This window comes from Haemorhous mexicanus, chromosome 1 (genome assembly GCF_027477595.1).
Source record: "Haemorhous mexicanus isolate bHaeMex1 chromosome 1, bHaeMex1.pri, whole genome shotgun sequence".
NCBI classification, from domain to species: domain Eukaryota; kingdom Metazoa; phylum Chordata; class Aves; order Passeriformes; family Fringillidae; genus Haemorhous; species Haemorhous mexicanus.
This window is the reverse complement of record NC_082341.1, coordinates 111,356,888-111,382,314: the sequence shown is the minus strand read 5'-3', so window position 1 is coordinate 111,382,314 and position 25,427 is coordinate 111,356,888. Positions and strand designations below refer to the sequence as shown.

The following is a 25,427-nucleotide window of genomic DNA, read 5'->3' as shown; positions in this document are numbered from 1 at the left end:
ATCTATAATTTTAAAATCAATATAAATCTTATAAAATTAGCCAACTACCAAAGGGTAAGAAAGAGTAATTCTTACACTGCTTTAAGCTCAAAAGCAGTTCCTTACTGTCCTCTAGTGGAGCAGTAATATCCTCATAGACACTGTGCTCCTTTCTTCTTGTAACTAACCTGCTGCTCTTGGAGAGCAATCCTTGCTCTCTCCTTTCCTCATCATGACTTCATCAGCATCCGTGACATCCCTTCTTGTGTGTGTCGGGGTTCTGCTCTGCAATTTCCCCCTCTTCTATATCCCAGTTCCACTTGCTCAGTTAGTAATTTAACAGACTTATCCCTTCACCCTTTCTCAGAACACAAGCAGGCTGAATAAAATTCTGGTAAAATGTAGTAGAATCCCACTGTGATGTCTTATGTACCTTTCAACAGGCATCCTCTAATAGAGAACTTCTTTTGCACCATCACAACTTGGTTCAACTGTGAGCTGTTGGATAAATCATATTTTGACACCTTCAAAGTATCTAAAAGGCCATCAGAACAGCAGCTGTAAAAAGTGTCATCTTTTCACACTGTATTTATAAAGGTCTGAAAATCTTGTTCATTACACTCCTATCAATTAGCCCAGCTCCCATGACTCCATAACTCAACAGGCTGCAGCCCCACTGATGTCCTTGGGGTCTTCTTGAAATCCTCAAGGCAGAATTGTTACTTTGTTCTCCTTGACCACCACAGCTGGTTTGAGGCCCACGCTCCATGCTATAGTGAGGGGTTTAGCAGTTTCTTCTCTCACCTTCCAATCCGTGGGAGCAGGCTCCAATCTTGTCCACTTGCCAACACCCACATCATTGACCTTTTCTGCCATTTCAGTTCCCAACAGCTCGGCCCACCCACCCTGCAAATGTTCCCAGGCACTTCTGTAATGAACATTGCTGTAAAAATCCCATCTTTCCTTGCCATCTTACCTTTAAATGTTCCCATTATTGTTTGATCTTTTATTTTACCTTTCACGACAAAGTTCTCAAAATAGGATTTCAGAAACTGTCTCAAACTGATGCCTTGAGAGGCAACCTAGAACAGAGGCTAGACAGTGTTAAAGGAACAAAGTAGGTATTTATTAAAAGGCCTTCAAAGGACACATCTTGGGCAGTACAAGAGCCTGGCCATGGCTCCAGCCAAGATGGATGGCAGGTCCCAAGTATTCACACTTTTCTAAGTTTTGGTCCATTTATATATTTGGGTTAATTGTTCGATTACAGCTTCAGGTTATGAAGTCCCATCCTCCCAGACTGCTCTCCTCAATTTGCTGTTGTTTATACTTTTTGGGCCTGAAGCTGCAATGGTGTCCATGGTTCTCAGGCTGGAAAAGCATTGTTTAGTCTAACTAAGCCATGAAGAGAACTTGCTAACACTTTATATGAAGCTCAGTTATATGCTAATGCAGTATAGAATCTGGAAAATATGAAAGCTAAAACTTAAGGCATCAGAACAGCCTACTTCATAGCAAAATGTACACTTGACAAGTTGCAGAGTACTTTCTACTTTTCTTTTACACAATAGCTTCTACTATAGTGTAGAAGGCTCTCCCTAGTTCAAAGCAGTCTCCTACCCTACTCTTCTTGCTAAAACTTCTTTTTTTAATGGATAAATATTTATGCAGATCATGTAATAGTTGTTCTAAAACAATTTTCAAGATACCTGCAAGAATTCCACTTTTTGGCAGGACCTGGTTTTTTTCAATTAAAAAAAAATTCCAGGAAACCAGACTTACTTTGGAATGGGTTGACTGCCTGTTCCAAGAAATGATTTTACAGTGTTGTTAACATTTATCATCAGCATGTATTAGTATATATGGGAAGGACTAAAGACTTTCATTGTTATTTGGCTTTATGCCTTTGGCATTCCTTAGGATACACCCCTGTGAAGTGCTGAAGTAAGTAAACCATCTAAGCAGGTAGGATAGGGACAGTGCCTACTGTTATTCCTTCTTCTACTTTTCTGCAAGGCCTGTAACTTCAACCTAAAAGGATATTGTGTCACTTAGTGTTACAGTTAAATTGATCACATTTGTTTTAGTTTTCTTCTTGGGCCTATGCTACAACCTCTCCACCAGCAGAACCTGCCACCATTCCTATATAAATATAGCTGAATGTAAATGGTGGTCCTATCCACCACGTTTTTAAATATATTTTTATACCCATACATACAGTATAAAAATAGAAATTACAGATACATTTTTATATATAAATATTATACAGATAGACCCCCAGATGTATCTGTACTTTCTATTGTTTTTCCTTCAGGCATTTCAATAGTTGCTTTATGATCTCTTTTAAAAAGAGTTCTGCTTGAACCCAACTCTGATTGTAGCTTCTTTATTCCTAGGGATCTTATGGTGATCTTTGGCTTGCCTACCTATGTAGGTGTTACTCTTCCTCTGTGATACTGTATGATCTTACTTTCCCAATGCAAGTATGGAAATATCGTGCTACAAAAGATTAATTTATCTCTGGATAATAATTTGTAACCTAGGTGATGACTACTGCTGTCCACTAGGAGAACTCTGGGCATAGCTGTCACCCAAATTTAGAAATAACAATGTGTATCTTTATCAATAAATGAGACACATATATGCAAAGAGATTTCAAGGAAAAAATAAAAGGAATATTAGACATTCTAATTTAAACACTGAGGAAAACATGGTACTATACATTTAACACCAGAATTGAAGAAAGACACTGAGACTTCCTGGTTTTCACACCTCCAAACTATGAACAGTAGATACATTTCATATTTAATGCAGCTTTATTCCAAGTAGATACAACCATTATTGCAACAAGAGAAAAAAAATACAAGAAAATCCAGAGCAAAATAAAAGCACCCTAGAAAATTGTCATTTCTATTTCCATTGACAGACATTTACTCTTGCAAAAATAACTGATTTCAGTGACTTCAAAGCAGTTACTCACTGACACAAAGTTCAGACAGGAATTGCTGGAATTTCAGCTGCTGGCCTTAAAGAAAAAAAAAAGTAGGAGACTTCTCTGACAGGTGCAAAAACAAATACAAAATGTATTAACAAAATATGAAACAAACATACATTAAATAGTTTTGTTTCCTGGTACATCAGACTTGCAAATGAATTTTATAAAATTTACATATTCAATTAAACAATTTATCTATCATTGTGGAAAACACAGTTCTTTATTTCAAGTTTATATTAACTATAAATATCTACGGACAGGAGATATTCACTTCAGGCTGGCACTCCTCACTTCCCCATCCTTTATGTCTTCTGCTCTTTGGCTTTTGGAGAAAACATCACAGCATAAGGCTGCCGCCTTTTTGGACGTTGACAGGGAGCAAGGTCCTCTTTAATGTAACCTTAAAAAGAATGAACCTGGGGTAAGAAATACTATATAAAAACAGCCATAACAAGCTTTAATGTGTGTTTAGCCTCAAAAAATAACTTGTACATTTTTTTTTCCTTTTGGGGCAACTGGTTCTGACTCCACATAGAAGTTTTGAGATCCCAGTGTGCAAATATCATTCATTAAAATACACAGCTGCTTTCTAGTAGGTGACTGCACAGTAATGCAATACAGACAGTTAACGGTGAAGAACAGAATGGAAACTATGAATTGTTCATCTATTCAAAACACAACTGCACTTTCCATTTTCTTTCTACCAAGGATTTTACATAAGAGTAACAAAGTATGCAAGAACTTCTAGTTCAATTCACTAATAAAAATCACTTTCGAAAATGTAAATCCTAGTAATACAGAGGAAACTTCAGGCACATGTGTTTTGTAGGTATAAACAGTACCTCCCTCTGTTTTAAGAGCACCCAGATTTATAAAGACTGGAAAAAGCTGAACATGAGCCTATGGATCAAACACACCTTGAAAGCCCTCTGATAAGAGAAGTGGATAGAAAATTTCTATAACATGCTCAACTTAGCTAACACTGACAGTGAACAGACATTTTATGTAAGTCAGTTTCAGCACCTGGCTTTTGTCAATTCCTTACTGTTGATCAGCAACAACATCCACCGAAATGAGAGTAGTAGATTTCTACTTCATAGTTGGAAAATTCTCCATAGTTGGAAAATTCAATGTAACTCAGTTATCAAAAAAAAAACCAAAAAAACCAAAGAAACCAAAACAACACAAACTGATGGTTCAAGATACCAATAAGGAGTAGAAAATACATATGTTGTACCCCGCTACACTGGAGTGGCAAGAGCAATTGCTCATCATGGGAGCTCTCTTGTGTTTTAGTTCTCTTGCTGCACTGCTACAAAATATTCCCTTTTCCAAGGGAGGGTTGATCTAAAGTCTGCCTCTGATATGCTGTTGAGAACCATTAACAACTGAACAGCTCTTACTTACTCCAGAAGAACAAGGAGACAGCCAAGAAGCTAATTTTTAATGAGGCTGCAAGCAGATTCCAAATGGGTAGTAACAAGTTATACGGTCCATAAAAATCAAGGCTCCCTGTTGTGAAAGATTAAGGATGATACTGCAACACTATCACACAACACACATACACAACTCTGGCTACATTTTCCTACGCTTGACCTGACACTGTAACAAGAACAGATAAAAGCAAAGATTAATGTCTCACAGCTAATGCACAAGTAAATATATAAATGGAACTCAGAGTTGCTGTGGGCCTCCTCACCCCAGCACTTCACCACTTCTGAAAAACTGTACGTAGAGTATGCCACGAACTCACTGTGTTTTAACATAATTTGTAAAACATCATTTTTACACCAGGCTCTAAGATTTTGAAAAATTATTTAGAAAGAACAAACTTCTCTGTGAAGACACTTTTAAAAAAACCCCAAAACCAAACACCACATCTTTTCATTGTCACTAACAAGCAGGGTATATATATGAAGAACTGTTTAGCTACACCTTACCTGCAACATTTCCATTATCACCTGGTATTATGAAGCTCTAAAAACACTGACAAAGGACATCAATAGTGCTGCCTGTCTCTCCTAAGTAAGTACAATCTCTTGGTCTTTACTTTTGAAAATCCAATTCTTGCTTATGGTCAAAAATATATAGGGTTTAAATTAAGTTCTATGAAAATCCCAATTACTTCTAGCTTCTCTATCTAGGCTCTAAGAAATTCTCCTTATATTCCTTTTTTAGAAGTACAGGAACTGCTAAAACCAGCCAATGGTGGCTGTAGTGGCTGCTGATAAACAGACTTCAACAGGACTGGGTGAGAAAGGCTGCTATGAACTAGAGATAATTTCAGGGTGGTGGGGGAAAGGGCTTTAAAAAGTACTTTACAAGATTTTTTTTGGCACAAACCTCTTTCCACACAGGTTTGGGTGGAAGGAAATCCAACCTCCCAGAAATTTTCAGGAGTATTTGGAGGAATGTAGCGAAATCTATGTCTTGAACAGGAAGCTAGTTTCTTCTCTCTCTCTTCTTCTGGAATGTCTGCATAATACTGAATGTAAGGGGGGGAGAAAAATCCCAGTTAACAAATTCATACATAATAGAAGCTGCTTTACACAATTGACATTATCAATCACTGTGTTTATTAACACAGTTATCTAAAAACAATGGTGAGGACAGCCAGAGTAGAGATTTGTTATCCAAATGACAAACAGCTGGCAATTATCCTAAAAGCTTACTGAATTTACAGACTAAGTATAACTTTATCGTGGCAAATTTGTTAACCTTCTATCTTTTAACATACCATAAGTAACAAGGTTGAGGCATGTGTACAATTACTTATGTCAACAATCTACTTAGTGATTTTACAAAGCTAAGTAGCACAGGTGTTGAAAGAGTGGAATTTTAAAGTTTAAGTGTCAGCTTTCATCTAGAAATAAAATTTTAAAAGGAAGAAGAAAAAAAAGCCCACTGCAAACCCCATGCTGCAGAATTATTTCCAGTATCCAAATTTACAGTAGTAACTGCAAACTTAAGTCAAAATTCTTCCTACTTACTTAGTCTCAAATTAGAAGTAAATAAAGAGTTAGTTTAAGTAGCTGACTGACACTGGGACTCCAGAAATTATCTGTCAGCTGAGCATTCTCTATAGCAAATTGGCTACATTCTTCCACCGCTGTCAGCTGTACTGGGGGCTGCAGTGAGAAAAGTATATACTCTCTCCAAACCTTTTTGCTGTGTGTTTCCCTGAGTAGCATCATAGAAAGTTAGAGTATATTTATTTTTTTCCATGCAGTTTTCTACTGTTTTAATTTGTATTTCTAGTTGGATTTCCTAAAAATACAAATCTGGACCTTAGAGCACACAGGGGGTCAAAATATTTTAAAAGTGAATGCACTGTTTGATTCAACTGGTAAGTCAAGAGTCACAGCCACACAAGAAACCTGACCTTTGTGAAAACAGTAAAAGAATTCTACTGAAATGGCAGTGTTACAAGTCAAAAAGGCAAATTAAAGTTTATAACTCATTCAATCAGACAGAAAGTGACCTAGACTGGGGAACTCAGGAAGAGAACAGGATACCTCTATCAAAAGAGATTATTTCATGCTCTCAGTTACTGGCATGATTTCAGAAAACCTACTTGAAATTGTAAAGTATGCTCATTCAATTTTTACTGACAAAAGTTAAGAACGAGGTGTTAAGTCAACAAAATTAACTATAAAAATTCTAGAGTGTCTGTATAAGACAAATATTGCTGAGTTTTATTTAGGGATAATTAGCAGTGCTTCTTATTTTGTCCTGTAAATAGCCTGAAATTTTAGAAATTAATCTACTAAAAGTTGTTAGTATGTTGCATTTTTTTAAATTAAACAATTTTTGATTAGTAAGGAATAATTACAGATCCAACAATGAAAAATACAGTACAGTTTAGTAGGAACAGAAAATAAGAACAATCAAAAATCAAGATAAGCATGTTTAAAAAATAAATTAGAAAGAGACTTCTTCTTTGGTTTCTTTAGAAATCTATTAGGGTTGACAGAGAATGAGAGTTTTTATCCACACAAAACATTCAAGCTAGTTTTTCCATGTGTGAAGATACTGCAATCTCATGCTGTCTTCCCTGTAAAAGAATTGTTTATAGAACTCTACAATTTGCAGTTTCAGAAAGTGAGCAAACCCTAAAAATGTTCCTCCCATTAGTTTAGCAAAAATTTGTAGAATAATTCCTGTAATCTAAATGCATATAAAAATGCATCTGAGTGGTCCTCCTACTACCTAAGTGTAGCTACACTTAATAACCACACTAACAATTGTTACTTTTACAAGCTACCTGTAACTTCTGCCTACAATCTTTGATAGCATCACAAGGTGATAAAAAACCAAAACAAGACTTCTTATCAAAAGTTCTACACTGTAAAGTGAATGAGATGCTTCCACAAGGCTTTAAGATAAGCACTTATAAAGGACTTTAATATCAGCCTGCTGCAGCACGTGCAGAAGTTAAATCCCAGGTCTTCTCAGAGTGACAGTAACTGACCTCACTGACACCACTTGCAGTACAGGGCCAGAATCAATTTACTGATACTCCCTAAATATTCCCTTAGACTTTGGCAGCTTTTCAAACCCATATGGCCAATCAGCAAGCCAAGACTTTTCTAAAGTATCATTTATGCTTTATTCAATACTCCCTTCACTCACAGGCATTTAATTCAAAGCTAGTTTTATTATTGTGCAATGACACAGCCAAGCATTCCACACATTCCAAGACATTAATCTTGAATGGTGTAGACTTAAAAAAAAGCCCCAAAAAGCCAAAACCAACAACAAACCCAAACTTTCCTAGCATTTAATGTAGAAACCTACTGTTACAAAACTGGAGCTGTGAATGTTTCCAGACACTATAGTTATCACTCCAATTTGACAGAAAGTGACACGAATTCGATCTACAGAAGGAAGATCTCTAGCTTACAAAAACCGGAAATTAAAATGCTTAACACATGGCTCTGGAACCATGAAACAGACTGAAAGCTGAGGGCTGTTTTGTTTTCTTTCAAACTCTTTAAATCAAACATATTTTTAAAAATAGTATTTATAGTTGACTGTAAAAATTAAATATTTGTATTTAGTGAGTTTTACCAATATTTTTCAGAAAATATTTTTATTAAAAGCATACTCTAATAAATTTCTTCAGCTAAGTAAATGGGACTTAACTATAAAGTGAATAGCAGGAGAATCTCTGAAAAATGTTGGTTCTATATATATGTGGAAATTAATTGGAAAGATTCATGAAAATCCATCATTGTTCAGTCATTAATCCACACTTCTACTGAGTCATCATTTATTAGCTCGTAACTCTATTAATGGCTAAATAAAATATGTTCTTATTACACATGTAATTATGTCGATATTTCATCTCTACACCAAGCAGCTTAGGAAATAGAAAGGGAGGAAAAAAACGTGTAATGTGAAATGGAAAATTCGTTAACAAGTATTTTAACAAGTATTTTAAACAAATAAATTTAAACATTTTTGCATGCATTTGCATAAATATACACATTGTCTCCTATGCTGGTGTAATTATCTGAAAAAATTAACCCAGAAAAGAAAGAAAAAAATCAACCAAAACGAGATCTATCTATATAAAAGTACAATGGGATACAGAACTTATTCCAGCACCCATAAAGTTCAGTAGAGCTTTTGCTCTAAAGTTTGGAAACCTGAAATAGCTCTTTGACCAGCTAATGTGTTTTTTATTAACAGTAATTGTACTGGAACCATGATGTAAGAAGCTCTTCTGTCATGCAGATATGCACAAAAAATCAAACGCAAGTCTTTCCATGCTATATGTGGTTACTGCACTAAAAACAAACAAACCACCTGCAAATTTGGTTATCCAGCTTTGGTAAACACTTACTTCCCAGCTACTGTAGGTAATGATGATGATGCAACCAGATTAATAATTAAAAACAGCACTTCAGCACTGAGATACTGTCTGGAGTTAGAAGAATGGAAGACTGACAAATTTTAAAGCACTACTTACTATTTCACATTCCTTACAAGTGTGGCCAAGTAATTTTCTTCTTTCTTCTTTTTTCCGAATAACCTCAATATGAGGAAAATCTAACACAGTACTCTTTCTGAAAAACAAAAATGCTTTCACATAATAGTACTTCATTTCTTCTATGTGACTGGAATTTTCCATTTTTTTACAACACAATGATGGACAGACAAGTCAAAAATAATTCAGAAAACAAATACAAAACCCAAATCATACTGCCTTTCATAGTTGAATAGGGCAATTTCTATAAATAAAACAGTTTTCAAATGTAATATGAACTTTTACATAACCAGAGAAGTGTGTCTCATTATTATGGCTTTTCATAGTGTAAAAGTAATTACTATACAGAAATTACTCAAACAGAGATCTTCTATAGAATATTTTTGTCCAAGACAGAGTTGTGCTTGCAATGATTCCCATGAGAGGAACATGTGTTGGGGTTCAAGATCAGTAGGTTCTTTTCAACTTAAGTGCTTTCAAAACAGTAAGCAAGTTTTCCTATACAAAGAAAACATGCACTGAGATAAAATATAAGCTACCAGAAGGGCTTGGTATCATTATGAAAGGAAGACTCAGACTTCTAATTATGATTATACTGGAAGGGAACAGAGGAGGCACTAAGAGGTGCAGTTGTTGAACACTATTCATTTATTGCCTAGAGAGCAAGGGGTAAAAATACCAGAGAAGGAAAGGTTTTCATTTGTACAAGCAGCCCGCAGGTCCTCGGCTCATAAATTCAGGCATGACCATATGCCTGTAAGAAGCCACATAGATTACAAAACACTGCACTCACTAAAATTATAAAAAGCAGAAGAGGCAATCCCTTCTCTTCAGCAAATGTAATAGGCATCTCAACATTTTTTTCCCTTACCCCAGCTTTTATCTAAAGTCTTTTATCTAATGTAGTAGATCTTCTGCTTCTGCATCTTCAGCAGCTAGGCTGTTACACACAAACACGTTTATTTTATGGAAAATCAAGTTTCCTATAGGGAAGATACAAAGAGCCTTAAAATGCCCATAGAGAACAAACTAAATTACCTCTCATCACTTTTGAAATAAGGCTCCACAAAAGCTTTCTGCTTGGCTTTATCTTGTTTATCCTCATATTCTGTAAGTAGACATGCAAAACAAAATATAAGGTTAACAGACTGCCTGCAGAAACTTCTGTAAAATTATTAACTAAGTGTTAAGAAATATAAAAATGCCATGTACATTTCAGTCTGAGACAACGGATTCAAATAGATATAAAAAGTAATACAGAATTGATAGAACCATCAATCAAAAAGCATTACTGGAGCAGAAGGAAAGCAGCAGTGACACAAGCAAAAAAGACAAGAACATCCAAGGAAAGGCTGCTTACAATACAAAATACTGTAAAATCTTCTATAGAACCTAGAATAGTGAGAAGAAAGGAAGTAAATAACTATAGCCAAAACCTGGTGTTTCCTTTAAGAGTCAATTTAATGTTCTGCTGCTGTGCCAACTTCCACTATACATTCCACATTTGTGTGGTGATAAATGAACTACCAAAAAAAAAAAAAAAGAAATTCATATTGCTTTATGTTTCGTCCTTACAAGTAATCAACTTTACCACAAAGCAACTGATGCAAAAAGAACTGGTGGTTAATTTGGCATATTTGTTCCTATTTGGCATATTTGTTCCTAAGAACAGAGTCTGATTTCAAATCAACTCTTGTAGTTTAAGTAAGCTAATAAAGACAAAACCAAATTATATCCCACTCTTTAGTTTCTTGCTTGCTGCTGTTAATCCCTTATCCTGCTCTTCACCATGAAGAGTTTCTCTTTCATCACATGCAGGAGGACTATCTTCTGGTAGGCAGGATTCATATTCTTCATGGCTTGTTCGATCAAACATATCTGTTATTTCTCCTCCTGTTATTAAAAGCACAAAGAACATCCAAATCAGTGTCTCAATGATTTTAGTCAAGAAATTGCATTTTGACTAAATCTGTATCAAAAGAATAAACATTGCTTACTGCTCCAGTACCAATTAACTCAAAAATAGCTACACCTTAATTCTTGCTGTAACTTCTCTGTCAATCTTTCAAATGTGGCCAATGCTCATTTATTTTTCAGATACCTTGGATCCCATTTCTAAAATCTGATTAACTGCTAAAATCACCGTGAGGTACCTTAAACCTTAATACTGGATATGTCAAATTTTTGTTCCTGTAATTATGGACTTATCCAAGCAAAAGGAAATACTTTTTGTGGATAGGAAATAGTCACTGCCCTGCAGCCATGATTCACCACATACCATACAGTAAAAGTGATATAAACACATTTGGATTCATTTTAAACATACTAGTTCTATTTATATGTTATTAAAAATTAAATTAGTCTTCTCATACAAAGTATGATGTGATTACATAGAAATCTTTCAAAGCTGTTTACTGCAGGTGAGATCAGAACTGTTATATGGTTAAGTATTTCACCCTTTAAGCACGGTAAACGAATAGCTAGCTACTGGCTCTCTCAGCACAAATTCTGTCTTTTTTCTTAACCTATGTTAAAAGAAAAACAACCTCAAAACCCACCACCAACTCTTTAGGAAACAGACTGAACCTGTGTAACCTATAAAAATTCATCACCAGTTTTTTACTGCAAACCATTTTCTACTATCTAGCCATACAGGAAAAAAAAAAGTGCCCTTTTACTCTTTCCTCCTCCTCCTCAGAAAATCAACCAAACAAAAAAAACTCCAACAAATCCCCACCATACCACAAAAAAGCAAACCGAACTGAAGAAAAGAGGAAAAAAAAAAGTCTTACGTGGACTGCTTTCCTGATTTTGCTGTTGATTTTTCATTTCTAATAGCACACTGTCACTAACATAAGTATAATCCATATCAACAACTTCCCCTCCAACTCTGGTATGAGAACCACCCTAGGGAAAAAAGAAGCAAACATGACAATTGCACTCAGAAGCAATTAGTTAGTCAGTGTCAATGCCGTGTATCTGAAACACTTTCAAAGCAGTTACTGGCTTCTTTTTGGACACTGATTTATTTTTTTTTCCTGCAGGTTACAGCCTCATTAGAATTCTTTCTCACAACCATTCGTCCACTTGCATACTGAGAATATTCCTGTTGAGTTTATGGAATACTACTAAACAGTGGACATGTTTTAGGATAACAACAGCATGAACAAATATCAAATGAGCCAAATTTTATTAGAAAGTAGGGCAGACCAAACCTAGAAAGTAGGTTTGGTCTGCCCAGAACAATGTTCAGGATACTGCTTTGCAGGCTTTTCCAACATCACAGAACATGCAGACTTATTATAAAAGTTCACCTTTGTATCAATCACAGTAATGTCCATTTTGTACTGTGAAAGGTCAGCTCCTGGGTCTATGCTCCACTGGAAGTTATCTATAGAAGGTTTATCTTTCAGGTCTGTATGCACAGAATATGAGAAAAAAAGGGACAAATAATTAGAATCAAACTCTGCCAGAAGCATCTGATCTGCTGGCTTTTCTGGATGTGCTTTATGATGGCACTCAAGGAGATCTGGGATCAGCCTGGGTCAGGCTGACAGGCTTGTAGTTCCCTGGATCTTCACTCCAGCCCTTCATGTGGATGGGTGTCACATTTGCTCACCTCCAGTCAACTAGGACCTCCCTGGTCATCCAGGACTACTGATAAATTATGGAAAATGGCTCGCTGAGCACTTCTGCCAACTGCCTCAGTACCCTCATGTGGATCCCATCTGGCCCCATAGACTTGTGTGTGTTTAAGTGGTGCAGGAGGTCACTGACAATTTCCCTTTGGACTATGGGGGCTTCAATCTGCTCCCTATTCCAGCCCTCCAGCTTAGGGGCTGGGTACCCTGAGAATTACTATTAAAGATTTAAGCAAAAATGCACTAAGTACCTCATTCTTTTCCTCATTCTTTATCTCTATGTTTCCCCCACATCCAATACAGCTTATTCTTCTTAGCCCTACTTTTGTTGCTGATGGATTTACAGAAATATTTTTTATGGCAGTAGCCAGGTTACTCTCTAGCTGGACTTTGGCCATTCTTATTTTTATACTTTATATTCTTATTTTATGTGCAACCTCTCAACATCCTTGTAGTTTTCCTGAAGCTGCCTGCTCCCTCTTCCAAAAGTCAGAAACTCCTCATATCTGAGTTCTAGCCAATGCTCTCTGTTCAGTCAGGCTGGCCTTCTTTCCCTTATCTCACCTGCAGCACACAGGCAGCCTGCACCTTTAAGATTTCCTTCTTCAAGAATGTCCACACTTCTTGGACTCCTCTGCCCTTCAGGACCACCTCCCAAGGGAGGACTATCAAGTGATCCTAAACAGGCCAAAATCTGCCCTCCAAAAGTTCAAGGTAGCAGTTCTGCTACCTCCCACTTCCTACTTCTCTGAGAATGGAAAACTATCATTTTGTGACTGTCATGCTCAAGATAGCCCCCAACCATCACTTTACCTACCAGTCCTTCTCTGCTTACAAATAACAGGTCCAGGAGGTGCCTTTCCCAGTTGGGTCACTATTGAAGTTAGATCAATGACAATGCAAGTGTCAGGTCTAAGCAAAGAGTACAAAAGTGTCTGGTCATTGCTCCAAAGATGCCTCTTGATTAATCTTTGAGGGGAATATTTAGATTTCAAGCTACATGGCCACACCAACTATTGGCAAGTATCTTTTAAATTCATAATGCAACTATTTCCAAATAAAGTATGCAGTGTAACAGCTTGGCTGAGGAATACCGAAGCTTTGATTCTAAAACACTAGTTCAAAAAGTTAGTTTTCCAACTGGGAGCACTTAAGAGGAAAGAAGATACATGCTCTGGATAGAATATACGACAGCCTGTGTTCATTATCAATGAAGGTACAAATTTCCTTACCAGATCATTAGGAATAATGAAAAATATTAACAAAATGACTTATGATTACACTTGAGTAGTTTTCAAGTATTTGATATAGATAGTTGAAACTCAAACTTAATGAGATTTTATTATTACACTGCAACAAAGAACAATACTAAACAATCAAGAGAGAACAAGATTCCTAGCCTGTCGAATGTACACCTGAATACCAATGATATATTTATTATACAGTGGCAAAAGTATGCCAGGAAGACACAGATTTGTACATGTTGGGGGTGATCTTGAGAAATCCCAAATAGAATGTGACTGAGTTAGAAGCAGAACAAAGGATTAAAGTAGAAGAAAGGAAGATAGGAAAAATTCTATTCAATCTGAGCACAGGCTGAGGGGGTAGGCAGGCAGTAAAAGGAATATTTTCATCAAGTTACCTTGCTCATTTTGCTGTGCTTTACTTTTTGATAGTCTACAAGGGTTTGGCTGAAGTACAGATGCTGGTTCAGACTCTCCATGTCCTGTCCTTGTTTTCTTTCTATTCGGTACATGGCCACTGGCAACCTAACAACATATTGCAATTTTACTATTACCCAAAACTTAAATAAAATACTTCAAAGGAGAAGAAAAAAAGAGTCAGAAAAGCATACCTTTACATCATCAAAAAGTTCCTCTGTCTCTGCAGAACTCGGCAGTGGTGCAAATTTGAAGGGAGGAACTTCTTCTTTCGTTGGGATCTGGTTTTTCCTGTCAGGGAATGCTCTTCCCAGCACTGCCTCTTGTACACAGGATTCCTCTTGTAAATCTCTGCCCAACAAACAGCTCTCATTGTTGGCATTTTGAACGGATGCTGAACCTTCAGGAATGGTTTTCCCTATGTGTGAAAAAATGTCATGCAGAGTCACTTGCTTCAGTCTGTTTTTATATGTCTCCTCACTTCCTTGTTTTTTCTCTTGAGCACGAACTCCAGAGAAGCGATCAGACAGATCCAAGGGCTTATCCCCTGTATGTTCCCCATTGACCTGCTGAACATCAGATCGAAAGGGCACAGAGTTCTCTTTGCTGAATGATGTTTGCTCACAGCTAACTGCATGATCATCTTCAGCTTTCTTTCTCTTAGCACACCTGCCTTCTAGCTGCTTCTGGTAAACAAGGAGGACATCACTCTTGATCACCTCATTTTTAGCTGTACAGGTGTTTCCAACACAGGTTAAAGCCTCATTAGAATTCTTTTTCACAACCATTTGCCTATGGACAGAGGCCTGACTGATTACTGAATTGATTTCCGTCCCAAGATTCAGTGGTGCAACAAAAGCAACATCTTCAGATTTTGATCTACTTTTATGAGATCTGGTACTGGATGGATTGTTGAAGAGGTTGGTTTTGAGATGAGGCTTCAATCCTGAATCTAAAATACAAGGAGCATGAACTGTACTTGAGTTGTTCTTCATGCTGCTAGAAGCTCCAAAAACAGGAGAAGCTACCCGAGAATCCCAGTCATCATGTGGTGGAGTATTATGAGATGGATCTGAAATACTGAATACAATGAAACATGAGAGATTTTTCTGGTGTAAAGATGGAAGGAGAGAAAGTGACATAAAAAAAATCTTTCCTATTGCTGATCTGCTTTAAAGCTGCGTGAGCTGCTAGTATTAACGGAAAACAGAAGGAAAAACAAAAATTAACCTATTCTAGGAATAGCTAGTGTTGCACTTAGAGCTGTAGAAGGCAAACAAAATGTAGATCTTGTCCTTTATTTTGGTGTATGGTATGAAATTCTGTTCCACATTCAACTGAGAACCAAGGACAGAGTTAAGCTTGCCTAAGTATCTCTTCTATCCAAGGACTCCCTACCTTTCAGCGCAATGAAAGGAAGAAAGTGAGAATGGTTGCAATAGGATTCTATTTAGGTTCTTGTATACATCTTAAAACCACAACAGATTCTTAAAGCTTCTGCAAGTGAAGGGAAAAAGTGCAAGCTCCTTTCAGGTACTGTTTTTTACCTGTCATCAACAAAACACATTCAAGATGACAAAGAGGGCCAAAAAAATCCAGTTTAGACCACAATATCCTGAGGAGAGTGGGAAGGGCAGCAGTCAATTGGTTTGACACCTAATCAGAGCAATAAGATCCTTCTTGCATTCCAGCTCTAGGCCCACTATCCACAGGGTTGTGGGCCTCAGAAGATACCTTGCAATAATGAGAAGTTAGGAAAGAAGGGACTGTGTGCACAAAAAGCCCAAAGAAGAAGTTTGTGAATTAAGTAAAAGCCTACAGTTTTGCATTCTATGAGTTTCTTTGCTTATCATGTTATTTACTTGAAAGAAACCCCTCTGATACAAAATATTTATTTCCATTTCTATACCTTTAAAGCAAAATGCTGCGTGGTTTGAAATTCTACAAAGACCCAAACTTCTATAAGCCTGCTTAAAACAATTATAGCTATTACAACCTAGTGGAAACATACCCTAAAGCGTTGTCATCATTTTTTGATTCAGAAGTTGGATGTTTTCTTGAGTCTTCACACTGCATGCTCTCTGAGGCCTGGCTCGTAACTGTATTAGTGAGGGGAAGATTCAGTACACTCTGGGACTCCTTGCAAGTGGTGAAGGAAAACAAAGAAAAGAGGTGTGAGAAGATATAGGATTTAAAATTAGAAATATGCTCGGTTGGCACATAAATACTCTCAAGACTCATTTAAATCAAAACATTCAAAACTCTGAAAAATCATAAAAGCTAAGAGATGACCAGAAGCTTTAAAGAAATCTTACGGAAACTGAAAAAATTCATTCACATCCATGGACACAAAAATATTCTTCATACTATAACTTTCACGGTAGTTACCAACCAAAACCATCAAATAATCTAACCTGAGTCACCAATCAGTCTCATGGCCAAGAAACATTTTTCAGTGTCTTTGATTACTGCACAAAGGGAATTTATCAGACCCAAGGATTTAGATCACTGTACTAACAAAACTTGAAAGGAGGAACCATGTCTCTACCCTCCTCAACCCCCCCAGACAGGTCAGCACAGTTATATCTCTTCGTGCTCAAGTCAGCAAAGACTAAGCAAAAGCAAACCAAAGTGAGCTTACTGGAATATTTCTGCAGAATTTTAATGCAAAAGAGAAAAACATTGTTTTTGCAAACAACTGGCCCAAAAAGTTGGTTATGTAAGAAATTTGGGAATACTTACAGATTCCTCTTCAACACCAAGTCCAATTGTTTCTGCAACAACTGCAGCCAAGTTAAAAGATGGCTTTGGAAGAGGGTATGCTCCCACTCTTGGTTTATCTTTGTGAGTAGAAAGAAGATCCCAATAAGCTACACATGCATTATACTATTGTGCTTGACTCAGAGAGGTGGTACAAACACAGAATGAAAGAGATCACAAATTAAAACTGGCATTTATGGAAATAGTTTGATCTCTGTCAGATAAAAATTGTATCTGAAAGTAAGTGGCAAAAGGGGCAAAAGAATTTCTGATGACAGCAAACTGCTGTATCAGCACAGAGAAACATGTGTCCAATCAGAATAATACAGCTCCCCAAAATTAAAAATCAATGTATAAATTGCTTTTCCCACTCCTGGTCCAGGGCACAAAGAGTTTGATAAAAGCATGTAGAACAGAGATAACATGTATTTATAATACAATGCTTGTCTTGCATATTTCCTAACTGACAGTCACCATTATTTTTCATGTGTTTTTATTAGGAAAACAAATGGATGAGTTTCCCTTCTTTGAGGGGTTTAACATTACTCAGTTAATTAAACTGGGGCAAGATAATAAGATTGGAAAGCACAAGAACAGCAACCACCACAACCCTGACTTGCATGAATAATTCCATGCTGATTCTCAGTCATTAGAGTATTTAAAAAGGTTTACGCTTTATTAGGTGCATGTGTTAAAAAAGGTTAAAGAGACAAAACCTCACTTTTACAATATTTTTGCCTCATTTTGAATGGAATTAGAACTAAATCTATCAATACACTTACTTGGCACAGGGGACAGTTGTGGATCACAAGTGTCTGTCACTAGTATCTCTCCTCCATGGTGAGTGCTCACTTGTGTGGAAAAGAGTGGAATTTTTCCAAACACTAGGAGATACGGAAACATTTTGACATGGTGAAATTAGGTATCCTGTTGTGATAATTTTGCATAGATACAGACAATGACCCAGATCTTAAAAGCACTTAAATGTATGATTTACTATTTCAGTAGATCCAGCAATGTAAGCACGTCTGATAATTTATGACAGTGATATGTCAGAATAAAAATAAAATTATATATATTTTATATTAATCCTTTTCTCACAAATATGACTTTAGCCAGTCAGTCCTAAAACAATACTAACACAAAATGACACCACCATCTAGTCTGACCATGTAAAAATAGTTATTAAAGCTGTATTTGACCTGTTAATAGGGCAATGAAATTATTGAAGAGTAAACCATCCAAGGTAACAATGTTCTGCATCAGCTAAGGTAATAAAAAAGTGAAAAACTTGAGATTTGAATCATGACAAACATATGCCATGCAGTCTTTTCTACCTTAATGACCAATAGCTTTTCAAAGCCATTAACTGTGACAGGTATTCACACCACTTCTTACATATTAAACTTTGGATTCATTTAGTAGCTCCATTTTTCATACAGAATATGGAAAGAGAAAGGTATGCTTAGAAAGGAGAAACTACTCACAGCACTAAAAATTTCAAATGCAAAATAAAGGGCATGAATAACCAGCCCACCCTTTTCATCCCACAGCTATCCTATTTTTATTCTTGGGAAGAGGCTTTTAGTCAAGACTAATACTTAGATGTATTCAAACTTAAAATATCTTTTTTTATGCCACAAGATAAATTGACCTGGATTATAATATTTCCTGTGTATCAATAAAACACAAGCACAAAGTGCCTTATTTTACAAAAATACTTTTTGTAGACAAAATATATTAGAGTTATTTCTATGACACAACAGAACAAAGTCTGGAAATTAAATGCACACAATACTTCTGAACTTAAGACACAAAACAACAAACAGTGTGGAATACAGAGAGATCATGTAGATATCTACCAGTTCCAGTTACATTACTTCAGTTGCAGAATAATTTCAGAATGTGGCAAAATATATGTTTCGCTCTCCACTAGGTGGTGACATTGCTGCGTGCACAAGTCAAACCTGAACAGATGCTTTTACAGCCAATTTGCAAGTAGAGAAGAAATATAGGCTGGAAAACTGTTACATTTGCATGTGCAGATGGATGAATAAAAGTAGAAGGTTGAGATAAGTTCTGAGCATATCACTGATATAACAGTTACTGCTATAGATGTTTTTCCCTGGATTCCTGCATTATCACATAAAAAGAGAAAAGGCAGAGCAAAAAAAAGCACAAGGTTTTTTGGTTTTTTTTTTAGTTTTTGCCCTTTGCAGTCAAGTTTATACACTATCTATCTTTCTCTTCAGCCCTTAACTAATTACAAAATAAAAATACTCTTACCACTGTTGCTTTCCCTAAGTTCCAAATCTGGGGGTGTATGTTCCGTATATCGGACATGCCTATTCTCTTTTTTTCTTCTCATACGATTAACCACAGAAAATGAAGATGTTAGAACTGGAGAATCTGGAATAACTTCTTCTGCCTCCACAGCTTGCTGCTTTTGCATCCTGGAGACCAAATCAAGTGGTCAAATAAAACCTCAAGTCAGCAAGATGAAGAGTTTTCACTTCAGCAAGCAGGACAATCACACAGTATGAGAACCCAACAATTCTGGAAATACAGCCACCTCAACAACATTGCACTGTAAAAAAGTAATACTCAACCCAGTTTTTAGATACATCTAACAAGAGATTGACCATTGCTTCATCAAGCCCAAGAACACCATACAACCCTAGCTCTTCACATTTGAAATCAACATACAACTGCACTATGGAAGCCCCTTTGCCCAGAAGAAATCAGGTACTATAGAGGTTATAGCTTGTGCTCTGAAGCAGGTGCTTCTTTAACAAAAGCATGCTGAAATGGATGGATCAGTGTCTCCCCCTTGTATGAAAATCCCTGTACATCTTCACAGTTTAAGACCCTGAGATTGGCTGAGTTGGTTAGAGCATGGTGCTGGATAACACCAAGATTCTGGGTTCAATCCCTGGATGGGCCATTTGCTTAAGAGCTGGACTTGATGATCCTTGTTGGGTCCTTTCCAATTCAGAATATATTCAGTGATCAGAAATACTGCCTTAAATACAAAATAAAAGCTTTTAGAAATTTTTATATAGTACTGAATAGCACTATATTCAAAGCAATCCCCCTCCAAAACATTGATGTCACCTCTAACTCAACTCAAAAAGGTCTTCAGGGAATAATGTAAAAAAGCATGGAAAACAAGTAATGTAAAATACAAGATGAGTTATGAAGTTTACCTTCTCTCACACTGTCAGCTCCAGCAGCCTGCTGGAGAGTCAGTATATAAAAACTGGTGTAACAAACAACAATGTCATTTCTCTCCAAAAACTCTATCTAAACATAATGAGGAAATAACAATAAAAAGGGACTGATTTTGGATCTTTGAATTCAAATAGTTTGTTTAGTACCTCACAAGGGGCTATCTGCCCTATGGTGGTGGCAGTGAGATGTGGAAGAGGCAGCAAAAGAAAAGCACACAGAAATCTAACTCAGCCTGCTTGGTCATCTTCCTGCAGTTGCACTTTCCTTTATGATTCTCAAGAGAAAACACAGGCCAAAAGATAATTTCCTAACTATAAGGAGAAGGATATAAGGTTTTGATCTAAGGGAAGAAGAGGAAATACAGATAAATTTTGCTTGCATTGAAGCTGAACCACGACATCTTATATAAAATGAGGTAATGGAAAAGTTTGAAAAGCTGTCTGGCTTAAGACAAAAAGCATTTTTGCAGTTAGGCTTTTTACCACTACTAACTTTGAACACTTAGTGACAAATACTGATGCATTGATGTTCTCAAGTCTTGATGAATCCCTTGTGTGATTTTGTAATTCCTCTTTTCTAGCACATTTACAAAGAAAGCACTGAAAAACTGTATTATCTACTAGCAATATCTTAAGACACAAATCAAAATAAACAACAGAGCAATAGATTAATCAATTTACTTTGCAAAATAAAGTTAGCTGTTAGAGCTCTCTTTCAATTTACTGGCACACGTGGCCTTGTTTGAGAAATGAACCTACTAAAAATATATTTTTCTGCAGCTTAGTTCTATATACCAAGAGGTAGTTTCTACATACCATCACAGAAAAAAACCATCAAATGAAGTAGCTGCCATACATACTGTATATCATAACTATGTTATAAATAACGTTTGAATCATGGATTTATCTGAGACTCCAGAAGAGATTTTTGCAGAAATTTCCTTGCTGTTTCCATCCATGCATAATGAAATCTCAATGTCATAAAGGATCAGATAATACAATTCTTCTACACTTCCACTGATTTCACTTATATGGAGAATTCTCAGATTTTTATTCCTAATATTATAACTTGGTTACAAAATGCAGAAGACTGCAAAAATCTGATTTCATATCATGCAGTAGAAACAACCTGCTACTTTGCACCTATAATGTGATGATATTATATCAATCTAAGTTGCTAATTCTAAATAAAGTACCATGACTATAGCTCAACCAAAACAACCAAATGAAGTGACTGTATTAAAACTGCAGTACCATCCTTGTAAATGACTGTTTATCCACTCAACTCTGCACTTATTTGAATGATCATCTAACATGCAGAGCAAATAACGTATTGCGACATTGGTCACTGTCAGCTTGCCTGCATTGGCCAGAGATTTTTAGTGGAAGCTGGGGTCATGAAGTCTGTTATCCCGAGAAAATGAAATGCATACAGAAAAAGACAATGAAGGTGCAAAGATGGGAGACAAACCAAGAAATACAAAGGAATAGGACTACAGTCATTCTGAACTGAACTCTAGTTGTTTCACTCCCTACTGAAGTTGAATTTTGACAGAGACAAGAAAGAAACGGTATGCATAGAAAACCTTCTGTATCAAGTCCACACATCCTGTCCCATTTCTCCCAGGCACAAACACAGATAGTCACAGATAGGGAAAAGTGAAATAAGTTTCAGATGATGTCAGACCACAAAAAGAAAGGAACACTATCTCTGCCTTGCACAGTACACCACATTCACATATTAACCGCAACATTAGATGGTACATTCTTACTATAGCAGAATAAAATTTCACAATTTGTAGCTCATTATTTCTATGTCTTGTTTTCAAAATTTACTATAGTATTTTTCTTTTTTAATTGCAAAATTATAGTAAGTTTATTTTAAAAATGTATTGCAAGATCCTGGGACTTTTTGACTATCTAAGTAACTACTTTTCTAAAGTCTTAGTCTAGGAGGAAACAAAAGGTAAAGAGGCAAATAAGGAATAAAAGCATGAGATGTAAGGCTTTGCTATACACTGTGATCAGAAGTCAAGCAAAATTTCTATGATGAATTCACTTCTCCGAGTTTTACTCCCATTTTAAAACAAGATGCACACAGCTAAAAGAAAATAAAAATCTGCACAATAGAAGGCAACTGGGCTTATGTTGTTATGTTGTGGCAGTAGGCTATCTTATCACAGTCTATCAGAAAGAGGAAACAAGATTTAAAGACTTAAAAGCTGACATTTATATTCCTAGACATTTCTACCGAGGAATGGGGGAATATCCCAAACAACCCAAAACTTACTCTAGCTCCTTCTGTAATTGCTGGAACTGTTCAGTTAACTTTTTATTCTCATCCTGTAAGTTGTTTTTTTCATTCACTGAAATTTACAGAAAAAAGAATTTAAAAAATTAATATACACATATTAACATGATAATCTTGTCCTTGAAGGAAACAGAACCATTTGTAAAATGTAATACCAAACAACTTTTCTGTGGTTTACAAAAATTAAGTTTCAAGATAGTAATTTAAGAAGTAGTAAAATGAAATGTTAGAAAAGGCAGAGGTGACACAATTACTGTCTCACAACATTAGTTCTACACAATCATTAATTACTTTTGTCCACATACACACAAGTGAGACTGTGTTGTAAAGATGAGTGAATTGCTCACTTGCCTCCATGGACAAAATTGCTTCCTTAGGCTAAGGATAACCTATGAAATACAAAGCAATTTGCATTTGGTTTTAGCCACTTAAGCAACCGTTGAGCCTTTCTTCCATGCTGCCTCAAACTAATGTAGTGATAGCTCCAACTCTTCTGTCCACTTAAACTTTAATGTTTTTGTTTTTATTTTGCTGTTGTCTATTTTCCCTATAGATTCCTCAAATGATCTTTTTCATTTTTATACAAATCTCAACCCAAACCCATGGGAACCTACTGTTGTGTCACAGCTCAAGATCTGTACCTAATAGGTGCCACCTTGATTTTTAAGGTTCAGAGCTATATTCAGAGATTGGCTGTACCGTGTTTGCCGCTCATCATTAAACTCACAACTCAGAATAATTTTATGCAAGTGCTCAATATTAGAAGTCCTTGAAACACTGATGTGTTCTGTATTAGCATAGTATTTCCATAATTTAATTAAGCATCAAAAAGCTATTTTTTGTCTAGCATTTCCTATGTTTTAAATCTCATTTATTATCTGCTTGTTCTTGACAAATAAAGACAACTAAATGATACAATATAATTAATGGTAAAGATACCATTAACATTCAAAAATTCTGTCCTTCATTATTCTACGCTTTTTACAACCAATCTTTCCAAACTCTCTTTATGAACATATTTCTGTCCTGCTTGTGTATCACCTGACCTGAAACGAACAGTTTAATTTGTGTCACATGTTCTATTTCTTGATTCAAAATGAGCTGGCTAAAAGCTGCCTGGTATAAAGCCATTTTTTGTGTCCTCAGTTGATTATGTGACAGTTATGGGTTTACTGCAGTTAAAGTCCGAGACCAACTACAGGACACATGCTGGACCCACTTCTGTCTGAACTTGATACTTTGCAATCACTAGCTCCTTTTGAAGTCAGGGTTTTCTTAGGAAAGCTGGCAATCGTTCTAGCTCTAGGAATAAACAGAAGCAGTCACATTTTATCTAAAGTAGCTACTTTACAGTGTAAGATTTTCCACGTCAGTTCACTTTCAGTATCAGCACTTCAATCTAAGAAGGTGGGTCAAATGACTAGTCACTGGTATGTTACATATTTTCAGACTGTACAGTTAAGTATCCCCTGACTGAAGTTTTTGGGCTTACTAAACACACCACATATAAATTATATCAAGTTACAGGAATTACTGGAGAACTAGTTTACAAAATAGCATGTTTTGTCTTCAGGCTCGGGGATAAAACTCACTAAGCTCAGTTATAAGTTTGAGATTCTGCTGCCGGATATTTTCAAACTCTTGCTGCTTCTTTCTCATATGTTCTTCGGTTACAGCACAGCGATCACATAACCCCGCTCTTAATCTACAATAAAATGAAGAGGAAAAAGGTCCTTCTGTTAAAAGAATATTGCCATGCATGAAGCAGATACCAATGTTTAACAGGCCTTTTGAACAATGAAAACCAGAAAAATTCTGACAGTTATGCAGAATGCCACTAAGTACTGTGGTTTTATATGTTCACATAATGTTTTGTGATTTCTGAACTATCTAATACTATATGCTCTAACATTTGCATAGATGATTGTAGGTACTGGATACTTCTAAAACAACATGCATTACTTTATATAATAAGGTGGAGCATGCTATACCTTGCCACTGAAATCCTTTGTAAGGCATCTTACTAAAAATACTGTTGGATATAAATCATCATTTTACGTAAAGGTCATTCAAGAAAATAAAATAAGCAAACCATTTCAGTAACTAGAATTCCTGCCTCATCTAAGAAGGATACGTACTGTTATTAAGCAAAAAAATAAAATAAAAAGGACAAATAGTAATTTCACTCTGTAACAACTGCCAAGAAAATGTGAAACCCTTTATCTAAGCACCAATAATTTGAGGTGGATCCAAAAGTGCATGAGTGGCGTTGACTCCACTGTCTCTAATAGCTGAGATTAGCTGTTTAAAACATATTAATGAGCAGAAAAGGACTGGTTAGAATCCCTCCATCTTACCTGACACATTCATTCATGCAATGAAATATGGGTTCATTTTATAGTTGATAAATGGAATGTATTTATTTCTGGTACACAGCAAAAAGCTAACAGTAATGCCAAAGTGAAAACCAGAGTCTCTTTTGCCTGCTAAATAAGGAACTAGTTGGTCAAAAGTTCTGCACTGCTGATACTACTACATCAAGTATTAAAAGATCCTAACAAAACAAACTATGTAACTTTCCAATTTCACAGCTGAATATTGGAAGTAAAAACCATACTTGTTTATTGGTGTTTTAATATTGTGGAATTATGGCAGAAGTAAAATACTGAAATGCCTTTCCATACTAGCTTATTTGAATGTGTAACAAACATGGCATTATAACTTCCTTGTATTAAATCAACTGAAATACTTATTTTGTTTTTCACAATGTGAGTAATTCATCTGCCAAGGGATTAGAAAGATCCATCCACACCATGAATGCCTCTCTACTTACATGGTCTGAAAGTTTATTATCTGCA

The 25,427-nt window shown here is 36.1% G+C and overlaps 1 protein-coding gene across 5 annotated transcripts in view; it reads right to left on the bottom strand.

Moving 5' to 3' along the window:
- Positions 1 to 2,742: 2,742 nt before the first annotated feature.
- The window catches only part of RBBP8 (RB binding protein 8, endonuclease), a 40,024-nt gene continuing 17,339 nt past the window's right edge, over positions 2,743 to 25,427 (bottom strand). For 4 of the 5 annotated variants that reach the window (XM_059859209.1, XM_059859226.1, XM_059859232.1 and 1 more), the window contains 15 exons: positions 24,162 to 24,274; positions 22,549 to 22,624; positions 19,315 to 19,481; positions 17,811 to 17,912; positions 17,011 to 17,108; positions 16,280 to 16,407; positions 14,463 to 15,348; positions 14,250 to 14,376; positions 12,281 to 12,381; positions 11,759 to 11,873; positions 10,707 to 10,859; positions 10,005 to 10,074; positions 8,949 to 9,045; positions 5,318 to 5,459; positions 3,743 to 4,486 (listed from right to left, as the gene is read on the bottom strand). In XM_059859209.1, the coding sequence (XP_059715192.1) occupies positions 4,374 to 4,486; positions 5,318 to 5,459; positions 8,949 to 9,045; positions 10,005 to 10,074; positions 10,707 to 10,859; positions 11,759 to 11,873; positions 12,281 to 12,381; positions 14,250 to 14,376; positions 14,463 to 15,348; positions 16,280 to 16,407; positions 17,011 to 17,108; positions 17,811 to 17,912; positions 19,315 to 19,481; positions 22,549 to 22,624; positions 24,162 to 24,274 (2,488 nt within the window). In that variant the 3' untranslated portion in view covers positions 3,743 to 4,373. Of the gene's footprint in view, positions 3,375 to 3,742; positions 4,487 to 5,317; positions 5,460 to 8,948; positions 9,046 to 10,004; positions 10,075 to 10,706; positions 10,860 to 11,758; positions 11,874 to 12,280; positions 12,382 to 14,249; positions 14,377 to 14,462; positions 15,349 to 16,279; positions 16,408 to 17,010; positions 17,109 to 17,810; positions 17,913 to 19,314; positions 19,482 to 22,548; positions 22,625 to 24,161; positions 24,275 to 25,427 lie in introns of those variants that run through there. The other variant, XM_059859242.1, reaches the window with a different exon arrangement.